The 19424-nt window shown below is 47.7% G+C and overlaps 1 protein-coding gene across 1 annotated transcript; it reads left to right on the top strand.

Moving 5' to 3' along the window:
* The first annotated feature begins 3035 nt into the window (after positions 1-3035).
* On the top strand, positions 3036-18401 carry CEACAM20 (CEA cell adhesion molecule 20). The gene is given in 14 exon segments (XM_089902758.1): positions 3036-3280; positions 3283-3319; positions 3322-3408; positions 4012-4290; positions 5076-5369; positions 6701-6958; positions 10293-10571; positions 13279-13393; positions 13603-13688; positions 14469-14530; positions 14905-14940; positions 15421-15539; positions 15541-15562; positions 18240-18401. Coding segments are annotated over 14 exon segments (1770 nt in total). The 5' UTR covers positions 3036-3238; the 3' UTR covers positions 18294-18401.
* The last annotated feature ends 1023 nt before the right edge of the window (positions 18402-19424 follow it).

Raw genomic sequence — 19424 nt, forward strand, 5'->3', positions numbered from 1 at the left:
GTGCAGCATCCCTCCCTTGATGTAGGCCTGGGGCATGGAGATGGTAAGGTGTTGAGTGAGGGACGAGAGAATGGAGTTCCCTGTGCATGTGTGTGCATGTGCCCGTGTGCGTGTGTGTGTGTGTGTGTGTGTGTGTGTGTGTGTGTGGTGGGGAGTGTGGAGGGAGAGGGGTGGTGATGCGCACTCATGGTCGGAAGGCTGGCAGGGGTTGTATCGTGGAGGCCTCCAACACTAGACCAAAGGATTTCATTCCTTGTCACCAGGAAGCAGTGAACAACTACGCCCCTTATACTGGGCCCCCCTTCCCCACCCCCAGCCCTGGGGCAGAACCTAAATCCTCTCTCCTTTGTCTTCCCCTCCAGATCAGGGCAGCTGTGTTTTCTCACCCATATGTCAGGTCATTATTGCTGACAGGGGGTCACCAGATACATTGGAACCAGGGCTGGGGGCGGGGGGAGTGAGGATGGGGGGTAAGGGGGAGGGAGGAGCTTGGAAACTGTTAAAATACCTCTGTAGGGCTTCCCTGGTGGCACAGTGGTTGAGAGTCCGCCTGCCGATGCAGGGGACACGGGTTCGTGCCCAGGTCCGGGAAGATCCCACATGCCGCGGAGCGGCTGGGCCCGTGAGCCATGGCCGCTGAGCCTGTGCGTCCGGAGCCTGTGCTCCGCAAAGGGAGGGGCCACAACAGTGAGAGGCCCGCATACCGCAAAAAAAAAAAAAAAAAAACAGAAACAGATTCACAGATGTAGAAAACAAATTTATGGTTACCAAAGGGGAAAGCAGGGGGAGAGGGATACATTTGGAGTTTGGGATTAACAGATACACACTACTGTATATAAAATAGATAAACAGCAAGGTCCTACTGTACAGCACAGGGAACTGCATTCAATATCTTGTAATAACCTGTAATGGAAAAGAATCGGAAAAAGAATATATATATTAGACATATGTATGTATATGCGTGTGTATATATATTATACCTATATATGTATATGCGTGTGTATATATATTATACCTATATATGTATATGCGTGTGTATATATATTATACCTATATATGTATATGCGTGTGTATATATATTATACCTATATATGTATATGCGTGTGTATATATATTATACCTATATATGTATATGCGTGTGTATATATATTATACCTATATATGTATATGCGTGTGTATATATATTATACCTATATATGTATGTGCGTGTGTATATATATTATACCTATATATGTATATGCGTGTGTATATATATTATACCTATATATATATATGCGTGTGTATATATATTATACCTATATATGTATGTGCATGTGTATATATATTATACACATATATGTATGTGTGTGTATAATATATACATATGCGTGTGTATATATATTATACATATATGTATATGCGTGTGTGTATATATATATACTATACATAAATATGTATATGCATGTGTGTGTGTATGAATCACTTCGCTGTACACCAGACAGTAACACAACATTGTAAATCAACTATCCTTCAACTTTTATAAAAGCGTCTTGGAGGCAAAGACATGATTTTGCAATGTGTGGCGTGCGGAGGTGAGGGCTCAGCCCGGCTTTGCTGTGTGGCCCTGAGACCAGCCCTTCCCTCCGGTTGGAGCTTCCTGGCTGAGCCCGGCAGGCTGCAGGGGCTTTGCAGTCCTCCTGGGGATGGGGGTCTGACATTTATCAGCCCCATCATCTGTGGGTTTTCCTTTGAAATTTGCCTCCTCCTGGAGAGACAGAAGGCAGGGCCCTCTGGGGAGGGGGCGGGGGGAAAGGGTCCAGGTGGAGGATTTGCAGAGAGAGAAGTTTCCTCTTTCAGATGGGTATGATGAGGCCCACTGTTGATGCTTTCACTCACATTCTTTCATTTATCCTATGACAGTTATGAGGCGGGAACTATTATTACCCTTGTTTTACAAATGGGGAAACTGAGACTCAGGCAGAGGACATCACTTGCCCAAATAAACAGCAAAAGTGGGATTCAAAACCCAGGGAGTCAGGCTCTGCGCCTATGGGCTTTACCTCTAATAGCATTGAAGATAGAGAAATATAAGCACAGGAAATAATAATGATAATAATAGTGATAATAACAATAGTATAATACTATGGGACTTCCCTGGTGGTCCAGTGGTTAAGACTCTGCACTTCCACTGCAGGGGGCTTGGGTTTGATCCCTGGTTGGGAAACCAAGATCCTGCATGCCGTACAGTGCAGCGAATAAACAAACAAACAAACAACAGTACTAATAATAGTGACTGACACTTACTCTGAACTGTCATATCTGATATCAGACCTCACAATAACCTGATAAACTAAGTTCTACTATTCTCCCCATTTCGCAGTTGAAGAAACTGAGGCTCACAAAGAGAAAGCCCCTTGCCCATGATAATAGAGAAAGTAAGCAGCAGAGTCCATATTTGCTCCCAAATATACTAAGAGCCCATGCCCTTAACCTGACTGAGCAGGGGATGGGGCAGTGCTTGGGCTAAACTGGGGTCATTTGAGGGGTAGAGAAGGGCATAGCTGCCAGCCTCTGTTAATTGGGCTGATGGTTAGGGCAAGGGGGGAATGTCAAGGTCAGCTGCGCATGGGCATGGCTGCTGGGGTTGAGGCTCCCCATCTATGCCCACAGTCTTTAAGTTTCCACAAAACTGTGTGCAAAATGGCCACATGGAAAACTGGAAGCTCCTACTACCTTGTTCCCTTTCCTTCCCCTGTGCAAGGGAGATCTCTGCCTGAGGGCAAGTATGAGGAAGTACGAAAGGTTAATTTCTCCCATCAAAGATAATAAAAGAAGTTCCCCTTTATCAGGGGTTGGCTCTGTGCCCATCCCTGGACCAGGGGAATTGCACGGTATTGAGAGCGCAGTCTTTAAGGTCTGGCAGGCCAGGTTCCAGTTAGCTTTTGACACTTACTATCTGGTCTTGGAAAGTTACTTCACCAATCTGAGCATTTGTTTACCTCCCTGTGGAAGCGGGAGGCTGACCATGCATCTTCCACGGAGTGGGCACCGTTGGAGAGAGCACAGTAACCCCCAGGAGACCCAGTTAAAGCTTCACAGTGTTCATTACCACCCACAACAATCCTAGGAGGCAGACGATATTATTCCTATTTTACAGATGGGGAAATTGAGGCTCAGAGAAGATGAAAACATGCCACAAGTCACGCGGCCAATAAGTAATGGGTAGAAGTCAAGCCTCTAGGGGTGGAGGGCCCCATCCATGACCTCAGACCTCCCTCCACTTAGGAAGACCGTAACTGGGCACCCCCAACACACCTCTTCCTCCCTGAATGCCTCCTCTTTCCCCTCCAGCCTCACTTTTGACCGTGTGGAGCCTGCCAACTGCAGCCCAGCTCACCCCTGATGCCAACCTGCTTGAAGTCACCCAAAGTGAGAAGGGTGTTGTTCCGTCTATATTTGGGACCCCTTGGTCACCCTAGACTCATGGTAGATTCAGGGCACAGAAAACAAGGCTGTCATTCTGATCTCTGTCTCCACACCTCAAGCGCCCATCAGGGTTCCGTGCCCAAAGCCCCAACATGACACACCTGATTGGCTCACTCACTCACTCAGCAACAACTGGTCCGATCATTTGTGTCGAAGCTGGGGGTGGGGCGTGGTAAAGATGTGGGCTGTGGCTATCATGGCTGTGGGTGGGGAAGGTTGGCTAAGAAGTGGGTTGGGGGACCTGGCTGTCATCCGTGTTACAAGCTTGATTTCTTTGCATGACCCACTGTCATATCCCAGACCCTCCATTTGATTTGTACCATCCCATTTAATGGGCCTTGGAGAGGGGAAGTGAGTGGCTCAAGATCACACCTAGAATGAGAAGTAGATCCAGCATTTGAGCCCAGTCATGGAGCTCCAGGGTGTCTGCATGCAATTCCAACCCACCCCTGTTTCTCTGGGGCCCTCTGTGACTATATCTTGCTTGGTCTTCCTTTATCTGTGTCTCTGACTCTTGTTTCCCTCTCTCTGTTTCTTCCTCTGTAGAATCGCTGGCCAAGCCCACCATTTCAATCAGCCAGGGCACAGCCATAGAGCACAGGGGAAATGTGACCTTCTACTGTGACCCCAAAGATGTCAACATTACCATCCACTGGGTCTCCAACAATCAGCCCCTGGTGTTCCATGAGTGCATGCAGCTGTCCACAGATGGCAAGACCCTCACCATCTTCCCTGTCCAGCGGGAAGACACCGGGACTTACCAATGTGAAGTTTGAGGTGTCCTCCATGTCATGAGCCGTGACCCCACCTTCCTGGTTGTGAACTGTGAGTCCCTTTCCATTCTCCCAGCCCCTCCCCAGCACCCACTTCCTTGGTGATCTCATTCAGTCTGGCAGCTTTATTGTTTATTTATTTATTTAAATAATTTATGGCTGTGTTGGGTCTTTGTTGCTGCACGCGGGCTTTCTCTAGTTGCAGCGAGTGGGGGCTACTCTGTTGCGGTGCGCGGGCTTCTCACTGCGGTGGCTTCTCCTGTTACGGAGCATGGGCTCTAGGCGTGCAGGCTTTAGCAGTTGCAGCGCACGGGCTCAATAGTGACGCACGGGCTTAGCTGCTCCTTAGCATGTGGGATCTTCCCGACCAGGGCTGGAACCCGTGTCTCCCGCATTGGCAGGCGGATTCCCAACCACTGGCCACCAGGGGAGTCCCCAGTCTCGCAGCTTTAAGTACCATCCGAATGCGGACTTGTCCACGCTTTAACTCCAGACGTATAACTGTTTGATGTCTCTGCTTGGATTCTCCTGGGAATGTCCAACTTGACATACCTAAAACTGAGCTCCTTAACCTTCGGCTGTTTGATCCAAAATATTGCCTAGGTAGTGGTGAGGAAAGAGCATTTGCTGGCATGTTTTAGATATTTCTTCCAATCCCGCTTTACCCAGGGATGAAGCTGACATGTCATCACTGTCAGACTCTTGCATCTTCTTTGTAATGTTTCTAGAGCTTGAGTGGGGAGAAGAGAAAAATTAATGTTATTGACTGTCTACTTCCCCCTAAGAGAGCTGTCACTGACGCTGTTATTACTGCTACAATTGTTCTTGTCCTCCCAGATGGTCCTGACCCCGTCAAAATCAAGGTGGAGTCCGGTGTACCCAACGGGGAGGCAGTTGAGGTGATAGAGGGCAGCAATGTGACCTTCTCGGTAGAAATTCAGTCTCACCCACCCACTGCCTATTTATGGTTTTTCCCCAATGACTCCAAGCCCATCACGAGCTCATTTCTCACCGCAAGCACATTTACCATCTATGCCGTGTCCAGGGAACACGAGGGCACGTACAGCTGCTTGGTGTCCAACAGTGCCACCCAGCTGTCCCACAAGGCTACTCTTAAATTCCACATCCTTGGTGAGTCTCTTTTCCCTATATTTCTCTCCTTTGTTTCTCTGAGAATCAGAGCTACACCAATATCCGAGAGTTTGAGGAGGACCCAGTGGAGTGGGGACTTCCCATGTGGCTGGTGGCAGATCGTGGCTCTAGCCACAGGCAAGGACCTGGGTCCTGGCTTGACACATCCTCTACAAGGCCTTGTAGGCTCTCTGTGGGGCGTCTGTCACTTGATTCTCTAGAAGTGGGGGAGGCGATTCTCTATACATACAAACACTAACACAACACTCACAGACCCCATACACACATAGGGACACACACACAAATAACAATCACACATGCAGGGGACTTCCCTGGCGGTCTCGTGGTTAAGACGCCGCGCTTCCACTGCAGGGGGCACAGGTTCGATCCCTGGTCGGGGAACTAAGGTCCCGCATGCTGCACAGTGCGGCCAAAAAAACCAAACCAATCACACACGCATAGCACGCTCACACATGTGCACCACAGACACATACAACTCACACACAACATACAAAAGCACAGAATACACAGACTCACACAAGATACATATAACACGTACCCAACAGACACACACAATACATGAAACACACAGTACATAACACATCACAGACACACAACGCATACACATACCATACACACAAACCCACAACATGTACATACCATGCACTCACACATATACATACACAATGCTCACACACAAAACACAGACACGTATATCACATATGGAGCAAACAATACCACAGACACACAACATATTCTCCCGTAAAACACATACACACAAAATATAATATGCACACAATAGACGCACACACACACACATCATAGACACTCGACATCCTCATGTACAACACAGAAAACACCCCACATGCCATACATTCAACACCATCAACACATGCACAATGACACAGAACACACACACAATGCATAGCTGTACCACACACACAATTCAGTGATACACAAAGCATATATGCACACAGTACAATATATACATTTACCACAGACCCTACCACAGTCACAAAACATATACACACAACACACACATATAAATAGACACAAAGCACACACTCACACACAAAACACGTCCACATACCACACACTCTCCACACACACAAAACCCATGACACATTCACATAATTGTCACACAACACACACTCATACACAAAAGACTTAGATGTACCACCCACACAATACAGTCATATGCAAAACACATATATACACACACAGCACCCACAACATATACACACATCCCTGGAAAATTCTGCGGGCCCCATATGGGTGGGAGACTGACAAAGGGACCCTGGACCCCATCCTGTCTCTCTATGTGTTTCCAGAAAGGCTGACCAAGCCTTGCGTCTTGCCTCTGAACCAGCTGGTGGCCCTGACCTGCCAGGCCACCCCTAAGGGAGCTGCAGTCCAGTGGTTCCTGCGGGGCCAGCTCCTTCTGCCCAGCAAGCACCTGGTGCTGTCAGCTGACAACAGGACCCTGGTCATCCATGGCCTTCAGTGCAATGACACAAGGCCCTATGAGTGTGAGGTCTGGAACTGGAGCAGCCGGGTATGGAGTGACCCCCTCAAGTTGAACATCAGCTGTGAGTCGCCCCGAGCCTGGACCTTCTTCTCCTCCCTTCTCCCTCCCCTGCTTAAGTTCTTCCTTCCAGCCACTCATTCCATAATTATTGAATACCTGTTCTGTGCCAGGCATGTCTGGGCACTGGACAAGACAACCCTCATGGAGCTTACGTTCTAGTGGGGGAGACAGACCATAAACAGCTAAGCAAGGGAGATTTCCTGGTGTGTCAGATGGCACTAGAGGCGGCACGAAAGGCAGGCAAGGCTGGGACATTGGGGAGGTGTTGCAGTCCTAGCTGGGGTGGTCAGGGGAGGCTTCCCAGAGGAGGGGGTGTTTCTGCAGGAGGAGGCTGGGAGTGAGCCGTGCAGCTAGCCAAGGGAAGTGAGTTCCAGGGGAGGGAACAGCACGTGAGATGGGACTGTGCTTGGCATGTCAGAGGAATTCAAGGAGGCCCAGGTGACCAGAGAGGTCAAGTGTGGGAACAGAAGAAGCTGGGAGAGTGGGGTAGACCACACAGGTCCTGTGGGCCATGGTGAGGACACTAGGAGCCACAGAAGGCTCTGAGCAGAGGAGAGATAGGATTAGACTTGGGTTTGCACAGGGTCTCTCTGGCCCTTGTCTAGGGGCTGGAAGCAGGGGAGAGGGACGAGGTGATAGTAGAAAGAGTTGTGTTTGTCTGGGTCCATGGAGACAGATCTCAAAATGAGATTATACGTGCAAGGATTTTATTAAGGGAATGCTCCTGTAGGGAGGGAACCTAAAAAGGCTGGGAGGGCCATCAGACTGAGATCTAAGCCTGACTCCGAGTGAGGAAGAAAGGGAGAGAGGGTTGGATGGGAGTGTGTGGACTGCCATGTAGTCTAAGGAACATCATCAAGACTCTCGGGGTGCCCGTCTCGCAGGAAGGGGTCTGCCTTAGTTTCCTCAACACACTCAGGTACTGGCAGGGTGCAGCCCAGGAAAGGCCTGGGAGTGAATCTGGGGGTACAGCAGCTGGGCTCTTGGTCAATCACACTCTTACCATTGGAGGTCTGTGAGGCACCCTCCCGTGGTGGCCACAGTCATCCATCAAGAGATGATGGGGCTGAGCCAGTGGCAACTGTGGGTGATGAGAAGTCAGCCGTGAATATATTTTATATATCAAACTCACAGGATCTGCTGCTCATTGACCTGAAGCAAGAGAGGAAAGGAGTGGTCAAGAATGACTCCAAAGGTTTTTTTGCCTGAGCTGCTCAAAGGATGAAGAAGCCATGAACTGAGCTCGAGAAGACTGGGGGAGAAGAGGTCTCTGCAGGGAGAGAGAGTGGGGCAGACCACACACCACCCTGTGTGGTCTACCCCACTCTCCCAGCTTCTTCTGTTCCCATACTTGACCTCTCTGGTCACCTGGGCCTCCTTGAATTCCTCTGACATGTGTGTTAATGTGCACATTACACAGCAGGGGGATAGAGACATGGCTTAAATACATTGCTTTCCCTTCCTTCCTTTTTTTTTGCGGCGGGGGGGGGCGTATCGGGTCTTAGTTGCAGCATGTGGGATCTTTCCTTGTGGCTCGCAGGCCTCTCTCTAGTTGTGTTGTGCGGGTTTTCTCTCTCTAGTTGTGGTGCGTGGTGCACAGGCTCCAGGGCGCGTGGGCTCTGTAGTTGCAGCATGTGGGCTCTCTAGTTGAGGCACGTGAGTTCGGTAGTTGTGGCGCGTGGGGTCCTAGTTCCCCCATCAGGGATGGAACTGGCATTGCAAGGCGAATTCTTTACCACGGGACCACCATGGAAGTCCCCTCCCTTCCTTTCTTGCTCTCTCCTCTTTCTTTCCAACTCTGGTCATGAAACCAAAAATGTCTACTTTGTTCTCTCTGTATGCTGAGCAGCAAGTAAGGCACTTGATGTTAGCTGTGACTTTCAGAGCTCACAGCCTACTCAGGATTGGGAGATCAATAATCAGACAAAGAAAATACAGTGTGATAGGTCCTGCCATGGGACCAGAGATTTGGGGAACCCAAAGGGAGCCCCCACCCAGTCTGGGGGATGTGGGAAGACTCACCATGAGAGGTGGTGTCTACCGCGAGACCCGAAGGACACGTAAGTTAGCTAGGTAGAGCAGACTCAGGAGAAGAGTATTCCAGAGAAGGAAGAGAGTATGCGATGCCTCTGATGCAATGGAATATCCAAGTAGGATCTTTTTTATTTTTTTTTGAAAACATCTTTCTTGGAGTATAATTGCTTTACAATGGTGAGTTCGTTTCTGCTTTATAACAAAGTGGATCAGCTATACATATATCCCCATATCTCTTCCCTCTTGTGTCTCCCTCCCTCCCACCCGCCCTATCCAATTAGGATCTTATTCAAGGATTGAAAGTGGGAGGTGTGGAGAGGTGAGTGGTGGGACTGGAGGGGTCTACAGGGACCTTGTGAATGAGTTCATCAGCCGTGGGCTTTGTCCCAAGGACCCTAGGGAGCCATGGACAGTTCTGGGCAGGGGAGGGTTAGTGTCAAGTTTGTACTTAGGAAGACATCTGTAGCTGCTGTGTGCAGGATTTGAGACCAGGATGGGGACACCAGGATGGGGGCAAATGAGGGATCCTGATGGCCATGGGGTTAGGATGGAGAGAAATGAACAGATTCAAAGGATATTTAGGGACAAGGGCAAGATTTTCCTCATCTCCTGGAATGCCCCAACTAGAACCTCTTTGCATCCTTCTTTCCAGTAGTTCACATTCATTTCAATAAGACAAGACTCAAACTCTTGGTTTTGCATGAGAAATCCAACAGCCATTTCCTTTGTTTCCTTCATGTCTATGGGAGGAGAGCCAAGTACCATTGGTCCCCTTCTGGCTTAACAAAGAAAATCCACAGGCATCTCTACCTTTGTGAATACATGGAGATGTAAATTTAGATATTGTCACCGGGCTGTTTGTTATTAAGAGATTCCATCAGAATTGTAAACATTTTGGAAGTTAGGGGCTACATACACAGGACACAGCAACAATTTCTGAAGCCTGGATGTCTTATGAGGCTCCTTTGTTAGAATTCACTTTTGCAATGGCAGAGGTTTTCGTTTTTGATTTTAATTTCGTTTGTTTTGAATTTTTCCCCCCTCCATGTTGTGGAATACAGTCTGTTTGCTCGGCAGCTAAGGAGGAAAGGGGAGCATTTTCTTCTTCTTCTCTTGCTGAGATTCCTTTCAACAGCAGTTGAAGAGCCCTTGTTTTCCAGGTTACAGCCTGGAATTCCCTTAGTTAGAATTGAGAAGGAAAAAAAAAAAAAAGGCAGAACTTCCAATGTGGAATTGAATGGGGTGAAATAGGACATCTCGCCAGTGGAGGATGGGTGCATAGCATTTGGATCTGCACACAGATGGCCCTGATCGAGTGGACATCACCAGGGGGTCGGCGTCCAAGGTGGTCAACACCATCAAGGCGGAGCTCAACTCCAGCCTGACCCTGCAGTGTCGGGCTGAATCCCAGCCGGATGCTGAGTTTCACTGGACCCTTGAACCTTCCACGAGTGTCTGTACGGGGGAACAGCTGGTCATCGAGGCCCTGACTTGGGAACACCAAGGGATTTACAGCTGCACAGCTTTTAACTCTCTCACACACCTGGCCCGCTCTGCCTCAGTCCTGGTCAGAGTGATAGGTGAGTCTTTCAGGTACATCTTCTCCTTGGGTCCAGGTGACTTTTCCTGATGCTGGCCTCAGCAATCTGATCTTCCCTTACCGTGGGCTGGGGTGTGGCAATGACTGTCCTGCAAGGGCAGGTTCCTAATCCGGAGCTGTTGAGTCCTGAGTGCTAACACTCAGGCTCTAGAACCTCTACTTCCTACCTGTGTGCCCTGGCAAACTCTCCAGGCTGCTCTGAGCCTCAGTTTTCCTATCTGTAAATGGGGTTTATGATGCCTACCTTTCAGAATTGTTTAGAAGTACAGTGAGTCAGGGAGATTGCCAATGAGAGAAGGAGTGAGCTGACAGGTGGGGTCAGGAATTATATTAATAACAACCTGGGTGTGACTGGCAAAGAGCCCCTGTATTTCTGCCTTGAGTTTTTTTTTTTTTAATAAATTTATTTTTATTTTTGGCTGTGTTGGGTCTTCATTGCTGCACGCGGGCTTTCTCTAGTTGCGGTGAGCAGAGGCTGCTCTTCATTGTGGTGCGCGGGCTTCTCATTGCGGTGGTTTCTCTTGTTGAGGAGCACGGGCTTCAGTAGTTGTGGCAATGGGCTTAGTTGCTCCGCGGCATGTGGGATCTTCCCAGACCAGGGCTCGAACCCGTGTCCCCTGCGTTGGCAGGCGGATTCTTAACCACTGCGCCACCAGGGAAGTCCTGCCTTGAGTTCTTGAGAGGACAACATAGTGTCGCTGCTCGCCAGTCGCTGTTCACATCCTGACTCCAATGCTGTGTGACCTTGGGCATGCTACTTAACCTCTCTGGGCCTCTGATTCCTTGTCTGTAAAACAAACATAATAGTTGTGTTTACATCAAAGCGCTGTTGAAGATTAATTAACATTTGTAAAGTTCTTATGGCAGTGCCTGGCATATTGTGTTTGCTAAATAAAACTATTCTTTATCGAGCCTGTGTCACACCCTGAAGCAAGCCTTTCCATATGTATTATCAGCAAACATTTCTTGGGTACTCCTTGCCAGTCAGCTATGAGGCAGGCCTGTTGGTATTTCCACCGTTCAGAAGAGATTGAGACTTAGAGACTAAAGCCCCATCACTAGGGTTTTAAAAACCGGCTGGCCATCTCAAGAGCAGTGTTACTGTTGTTGTTTTGGCCGCAGGATCTTAGTTCCACGACCAGGGATCGAACCCGGGCCCCTGCAGTGGGAGCGAGGAGTCCTAACCACTGGACCGCCAGGGGAATTCCCACAAGAGCAGTGTTCTTAGTTGTCTGCAAAGTAGAGGACCCCATACAGCTTTCCAAATTACCTCATTCAGTCTTCAGAACAACGCTCTGGTCTTGTTAAGACCATTTGATGGATGAGAAACAGAGGCTCAAAGGAGGAAGCAGTGAGTTTGTTTGATGCTCAGAGGGATGTTGTAGGGTTTGAATTAGATCATGTATGAAGGGCTCTTGGAGCTTAGAGCTTGGTAGATGGCAGCTTCTATCATCATCGTCGTTGCCTTTTATAAAGCGCCTCCTAAGTGTTGGGCACTGTGCTGGTACTTTTACATGTGATCTCATTTAATCTTCTCAAAAGCCTGTAGGGTTACAGATTACTATGCTTGTTTAACATTTAAAGAAATGGATACTCAGAGAATAAAACAAAGAACTCCTAAGACATCTAGGAAGCCCCCTCCTGCCCATCCAAAGCAGAATCTTTTCCTCATACCCCTGACCCTCGTGTGGCTGCCTTTTTAATTCCTGTGGCTCCTTCGCTCCTTTGAGAAAGGTTCTGGGCAAAAGTGGGATGGGTAAACAGTAGGCCAATGTTCATGATAACAACTGCCATTTATTAATCAATCACTGGGTGCCAGGCATGAACATTCATGATCTCATTTCATCTTTGCAACATCCTTATGCAGTAGGTACCATTTCCCCCACTTTGCAGATGAGAAAATGAGACTCAGGAAGAGTAGTTACTTTTGTCTGTGTCCACAGGGCCCCAGAGAGTCAAAGGTGACTCACTCGGGGGAAAGCCAGGTCTCTGGTTGCCAAAGCTCTTTTGTCTCTCTGAAGGCCATATATATATACATATATATATATATTTTTTTTACGGTACGTGGGCCTCTCACTGCTGTGGCCTCTCCCGTTGCGGAGCACAGGCTCCGGACGCGCAGGCTCAGCGGCCATGGCTCACGGGCCCAGCCGCTCCGCGGCACGTGGGATCCTCCCGGACCGGGGCACAAACCCGTGTCCCCTGCATCGGCAGGCGGACTCTCAACCACTGCGCCACCAGGGAAGCCCCGAAGGCCGTATTAATCCATCATCCTAGTTAGTAACATCGTCACACCAACATTGACTGATCACTGTAGGTGTAAATACTTCACCTACATTGAACATACTAAACATTGCATATACTGAACATGAATACATATACGTTTAATCTTTTCAGCAACCATATAGAATAGGCTTCATATTATCTCTCTTTACAGAAGAGCCAGTGGACACACGGAGTGGCTAAGTAGCATGACATGGCCAAAGTCACACAGCTGAGATGTGAACTTAGGCTGTTTGACTCCAGAAATGATTCTATTACTACCACAAACTTCAGCTTCCCGATGGCTGGAAAACAAGTGCTCATCAAATTATCAAGTGGAGATAAAGCCACAAACTTGGGAATGGGGCTGGGGACAGGGATGAGGGTGTGTCATGCCCAGGTCCTGATTCTCTCTCCTTGCCCAGGTTCTGGGTCATCCCTCTCTGAAGGGGCCATCGCTGGCATTATCATCAGGATCCAGGCTGTCATTGCTCTGGCCACAGGGCTGGGCTGTTTCCTCTGCATCAGAAATGCCAAAGGGTAAACCTGGGAATGGGATAGGGGGTGTGGCCCACAGGGGACCTGACTGGCAGAAGTGTTGCTGACCTTGGTGATGAGCGGCATCCATGGCACGTGGGGAATTGAGAAGGTTTGGCACATTGCCCAAAATGTACATGGGGATATAGGTGGAGCCTGTGCAGATGGGCAAGGACTAGAGGCACAGAAGAACGAGGGTCTTGGGTTTTCAGGCCCTCAAGGAGAACAACAGAGGAACCCATCTATGAGGTCACGACACCCACCCCTGAAGAGCATCACCTTGCGGAGCCCGGTCGCAGTAAGTGACTCCATAGCTGATGCCCAGGGCAGCAGTGAGGTCTGGAGAAGAGGCTGGTGCAGAGAGCCCAGGCCTCTGCCCCCAGCTTACCCCCAAGTCACTCTGACATCATGGGCAAGCCCTGTACTCTTAGAGTCTCCGGGTCCCCATCTGGAAAATGGATGAGATTGGTTCCAACAGCCATAACACAAATACGGCAACGTGCTGCCATCCTTTTCTTCCCCACTCTCAGAAAACTTTGTTAATTGAGTGCTATAAACTGAGAGAATCAATCACAGTACTCCTCCCCGCTATACTCAAAACCAGTCTCAAAGTCCATGTCAACACAGTGCCTCTGTCACCCTCTGCTAATGGATGGGAATTGACCAAAGGCAAAATGAAACATCTTTGTCATGTCTGGCCTACGATTCTGGTATGCTGGGCTCATGAAGTGGACGTCCCCTGGAGACTCTCCAATTCAGCTCAGTTTTACAGAGAAGAAAACCAAGACCAGGGAGGATATACGATAAACCCAGGCTAAAGAGGACCCTGGTACAACTGGGGCTAAGTCTTAGACTTCTGTCCTCATCTGTGTCATCAAACAGGCTTATCTAACCCAGAACTTGATTTCCAGGACATTCCTGGGTTAAGATCACTGGAGATGAGATGGGGAGTCCTGGGGAGAAAGGAAGGAAGGTTTCTGCCACATCCTTCCTGGGCATAGAAGTGACCTGGGCAAATTGCCCCTTCCCTCCTATCTCTTCCTAACTCCAGCCCTGGGCTGGCATTCACTTTCCCTAGACTGGTGCATGCCTATGTATGCCAATGTACCCGACACTCAAGGCCAAATCCAAGTCAAAAAGGTGGGTAATGCTCCAGAGGGACCCCTTCTGTTCCCCCGACTGTCGGGCCCTTTCCCAGCCCAGTAGGGCTGTTACAGTCCTACGTCTTGGGGTTGGGTGGGGTTCAGGCATATGCCCTTGAGGATGCCCAGTGGCAGTTTGGGTCTCTCTGCATCTCCTCCTCTGCTTTCTCTGGGGAGCTCAAGACCTTCCACGGCTTTTTCATCTCTTCTCCTTGTCTTCTTTCTCTTCAACATGACAATGCCTAACCTGGACCCACTCTGGGAATCAGAAGGGATGTAACTGCCTCTGAGGCCTAAGCTATTTCCAAGAACTTCCAGGGGTGGCCTTTATCCCGAGCCCCACGACCTCGTCACTACTTTCTTTTCCCCCAGATGCTGCCACTAGACCCTCCAGAGCAGTTCTATGAGGTAGGTTGGCCCAGCTTGATGTTATTAAGGAAGCCACAAGGGAATACAGTCTGAGAATGTTATATTTGACAAGTCTGAGAAGTCATCTTGTCTAGATCCTTCACTGAACATTGCAGGGCCAGGAATGAGGTGAAAGTGGCTCAAAGCCTCACAGGGAGCTGGGTCAGATTCTAGGACTCTGGTTCCTATACTGTGCTGCCCCCACTTCCAGTGCTTGGAATCAGATTGCAAATGAAGTGGCACTGACCTAACAAGTGATGGGGTGCAAACTAAGTTTTGGAGGAGAGATTGCAGAGGTAGCCAGGTGAGAAGGAAGAGTTCTGGGCCAGGGGTAGGGCCCTGGGTCCTAAACCTATTTCTGCTTCTGATCCTTTGTAAGAACCGGGTCAAATCTCTTTGTCTCTGGATCTCTGAAGGGTGAAAGTTAGCACTTTCCAGTTGCTGTGATTCTACGGCAAACGGTACCTGTGGTCCCTAACTGATCTCTTTGTTCACTTCAAGAAGGAATCACCTTCCACAATCCATGGGGACTATTCTCGTGGCTCCAGGAAGCCATCGCCCAAGCTTGCGTTGCATCCCTTGGTCCCAACTCTACCAAAAGAAAACAGAGTCAAAATATGAGGTACTTTTATGCCACACTGAGTCTTTGGACAGTTGGAGAGCTGCCGCTAATCTGCTTTTTCCTTCTTGCTAAAGAATCTGTAGGATAAACTATCAAGAGATTTCCTTTCAAAAATCTTTTCAATCCCATTCCACCCATTTCCATCCTATCACTTTCTGGTTCATTTCCTTCCATTCCCTTCCAATCCACTGCATTTTACTCCATCCCACATTTCCATTATATTTATTTTCACTCCATCCATTTCCTTTCTATCCATTTAACTTCATTTCCTTCTCAATTCCAGCTATTTCCTCTCCATTCCAGTTAGTTTTATTTTTCCATTCCATTCCACTCCACTCCTCCCCACTCCATGTCTTTCCATAAAATTCCTCTTATTTCCTTTTCATTTCTTTTATTCCTCTTATTTCTTCCCATTCCATTCCTTGTCATCACTTCCCACCCACCCCACTCAATGCCATTCCATCCCACTCCTCCCTATTACATTTTATTCATTTCTATTTTTTCCTTGTAATCCCACCCCATTCATTTCTTCCACATTCCATTACTGTCTATTTTATTCCTATCACTTTCCATTTCCATACCATCACTCTATTTCATTTCCATTCTTTCCCTTCCCGTCCCATTTCATTCCTGTTCTTTCCAGCCACATATTTAATCCACTCCATTCATTCTATTTCCTACTATTCCACTCCTTTCTAGTCAGTACCCTACTTATTTCCATTTTGCATTTCCATTTGATTGGCTTTTGTCTCATCCCACCACGTTCCATTTCTTCTCATTCTGTATATTTCTTTTCCATTCACTTCATTTTCTTTCCATTTCCTTCTTTCTCATCTTTTCATTTCCCCTTCCTCATCCCTTCCCTTTCCATTCAGTTCTGTTTCACTGTTTTATATTTCCTTTCATTGCACTCTCTTCCCTTCTATTTCTACTTTTTAGAAAAAATTATCCTACTGAAGTATAGTTGATTTACAATGTTGTGTTAGTTTCTGGTGTACAGCAAAGTGCTTCAGTTATACATATATATAATAGTTTGCATCAGCTAATCCCAAACTCCCAATCCACCCCCACCCTTCTATTTCTTGTTCATTCCTCTTTAATCCATCTCACTCTGTTGTATCACATTCCATTCTGCTCCATTACCTGTCAGATGAACCATTGTCAAAAGATGTGAATGTCTATATGTCTTAGGGTTTTTTTAAATAAGAAAGACAAACCCCTTGAAAGTAGTTCGGATTAATTAAAGTGTGGATTAATTGAGAGAACAGTGGGGAATCTCAGATAATTCAATGTCAGAAATTACTTGTGGGCCTCATGGGGACTGGAATCAGGAAGTTTCTCTCTCTTATGGTTGCTCATTTTTGCTGATCAATGAATTTGTTCCATTGTCTTTGGTCCAGATTTAATTCCTATGCAAGCTTCCTGGTCACTACTCCTCTATAACTTCAGATTATATATGACAACATCCTCTACTACTACTTAAAGTTTTCTAGGTTCACATTTTTCAGAGGAGAAGCACACTTACTCCAGCCGTTGGATGGATTGTGCTGACAGTTGTCAGCTCTCCGATTAGCTGTGAACTGGTACAAACATAGCCTTCTAGGTCCCTCTCTTCATCAGGGTCTGGGGAAAGGAGTCGCATTTGTTTCCTTTTATCAGTAGAACAAAAGCTCTTCCTGGAAATCTCACCCAGTGCACTTCCTCTTGTATCTCCTTGGGTCAGAATGCTGTCACATGGTATTTATTCTTGCAAGGAAGGCTGAGAAAATGAGATGTTATCCTTCCCAGTCTCTTCAATAGAAGCAGGCAAGGGAGAAGATATGGGGAAGAGTGTCAGGTCAGCCCCCTCAGTGTCTGCTACATTCTGAAGGGATGAGAAGGAGCAAACAATGCAAAGCGTCTGGAGTAGAACATTCTGAGTCGAGGGGCATCAGGTGAAAAGGACCTGAAGTGAATGTCTTTGTTATCTGTTGCTGTATAACAGATTACCACAGACTTAGTGGCTTAAAATAACACACATTTATTATATCACAGTTTCCGGGGTCAGGAGTCTAGGCACTGCTTAGATGGGTCTTCTGCAAGGCTGAAATAAAGGTGTTGGCGAAGTCTCAGGTCTCATCTGAGGCTTGACTGGGGAAGGATCCACATCCAAGCTCATATGGTTATTGGAAGCATTCAGTTCCTTGCAGGCTGTCATAAAGAGGGCCTCAGTTTCTTACTGGCTGTCAGCTGGAGGCTGCACTTTGCCAAGTAGCCCTCTCCGTAGGCAGCTCACAACATTGCATCTTGCTTCTTCAAAGCCATGACACATGTCATGCTCTTATAGAACAGAATCACATACATGTAAGCATGTACATCCTGTCACCTTTGCTGTATTCCAATGGGTAGATGCAAGTCACAGGTCTTGCCTTCAAGGGGAAGATTACGTAAGGGCATGAATACCAGAAGGTGAGTATAATGGGGGTCACCTTAGAGTCTGTCCTCCACAGTGGGGAAGCATGCACCATTCCAGGAATGGAGAGGTGCCAGCATGACTGACATACAATGAGAAAGGAGGAAGACATTCAGAATTTTCAAGAATGAGGAAGGAGAATGCCAGAAAGTTTGGGTTCCTACAGCAAGTAGCCCAGGAAAACCCACCTAGAAATGGAACTTACCTTTTCTCTTTGTGTAATAGGTGCTTGTGAATCCAGAACACAACACGTACTGCCAAATCAACCCCTTCATCTAACAGAAGCAGAGATCTTTTCCCCAGAAATCCTAGAGAAGCCATGCTTAATCATACATTCAATGACATTTATTGCGTACATATTATATTCCAGCCATTCTCTTTGTAAACCTGGTGACATTCTATTTCAATGTGTTTTTCGGGCTCTGGACCCTAGATCCCACCAAATCTTAAGCTTTTGACTCATGTTTCTTTAAAAGCAATAGAAACAAGGCAAAAGCAGCCTAGAATTAGAGGGCCAAGTTCTGATACCCAGAAGCAGGGGATGCCATAGTATTCGCTGCATCCCAAACATGGGCAAAGACTACTGATGGACACAGCAACCAAGGGAGAAGTGTGAGTCTGAGTCAGCCGGAGTAGAGCATGGGATGTATGCACGGGTCAGATGAGCAGTGTCTTTTCAAATCGTGGTAGAGGATAAGGAACAAGGAGCTATTAAGAGATGACAAGAAAAAACATAGAATGAAGCATGGGAATGAGGCACCTGGGGAGGCGTAGACGTGAGATGCTTAGAATCCTGAGGGACTCAAGGATGGAGATGTGAGAATGAGATTTGCTAAAGGTAAAGAGGAGTCAAGGATGACCCCCAGGTTTCTGGCCAGAGCAACTGGATGGCTGGCAGACCACTTTCTGAAGGAACAATGGGGGAGGAGCAAATTTGGGATAGAGAGGGGAAATCAAGAATTTTACTTGACATGTCAAGGATCGGTTGGAGAGTCAAGCAGGTAAACGTTCATAAAAGTCTAGATAGAGCAGGGCTTGTCACTGGGATTTGAAGTTATGGGGTTGGATGAGATCTTGTGTCGGGGGTCCCCGGGAATACCCTCAGGCTCAATGATTTGCTAAAAGGATTCAGAGGACCTAGAAGTTGTCATACTCATTGTTATGGCTTATTACAGCAAAAGGACAGAGGGTAAAATCAGCAAAGGGAAAAGGTGCAAATGAAGTGGAGTCTGGAGGAAACCATGCATAAGCTTCCAAGGGTCCTTTCTCTGTGGAGTCACATGGGGATTCCCACGATATGCGACAACACATGTGAAGTGTTGCCAACCAGGAAGGCTCACCCTGAATGTAAATGTCCACTGTTTTTACAGGGGGTCAGTCACTGAAGCTCCCGACCCCCAGAAGGAAAGC

The sequence above is a fragment of the Delphinapterus leucas genome, chromosome 20 (genome assembly GCF_059928025.1).
Source record: "Delphinapterus leucas isolate spDelLeu-1000000601 "Yukka" chromosome 20, BTC_Dleu_Yukka2, whole genome shotgun sequence".
NCBI lineage: Eukaryota > Metazoa > Chordata > Mammalia > Artiodactyla > Monodontidae > Delphinapterus > Delphinapterus leucas.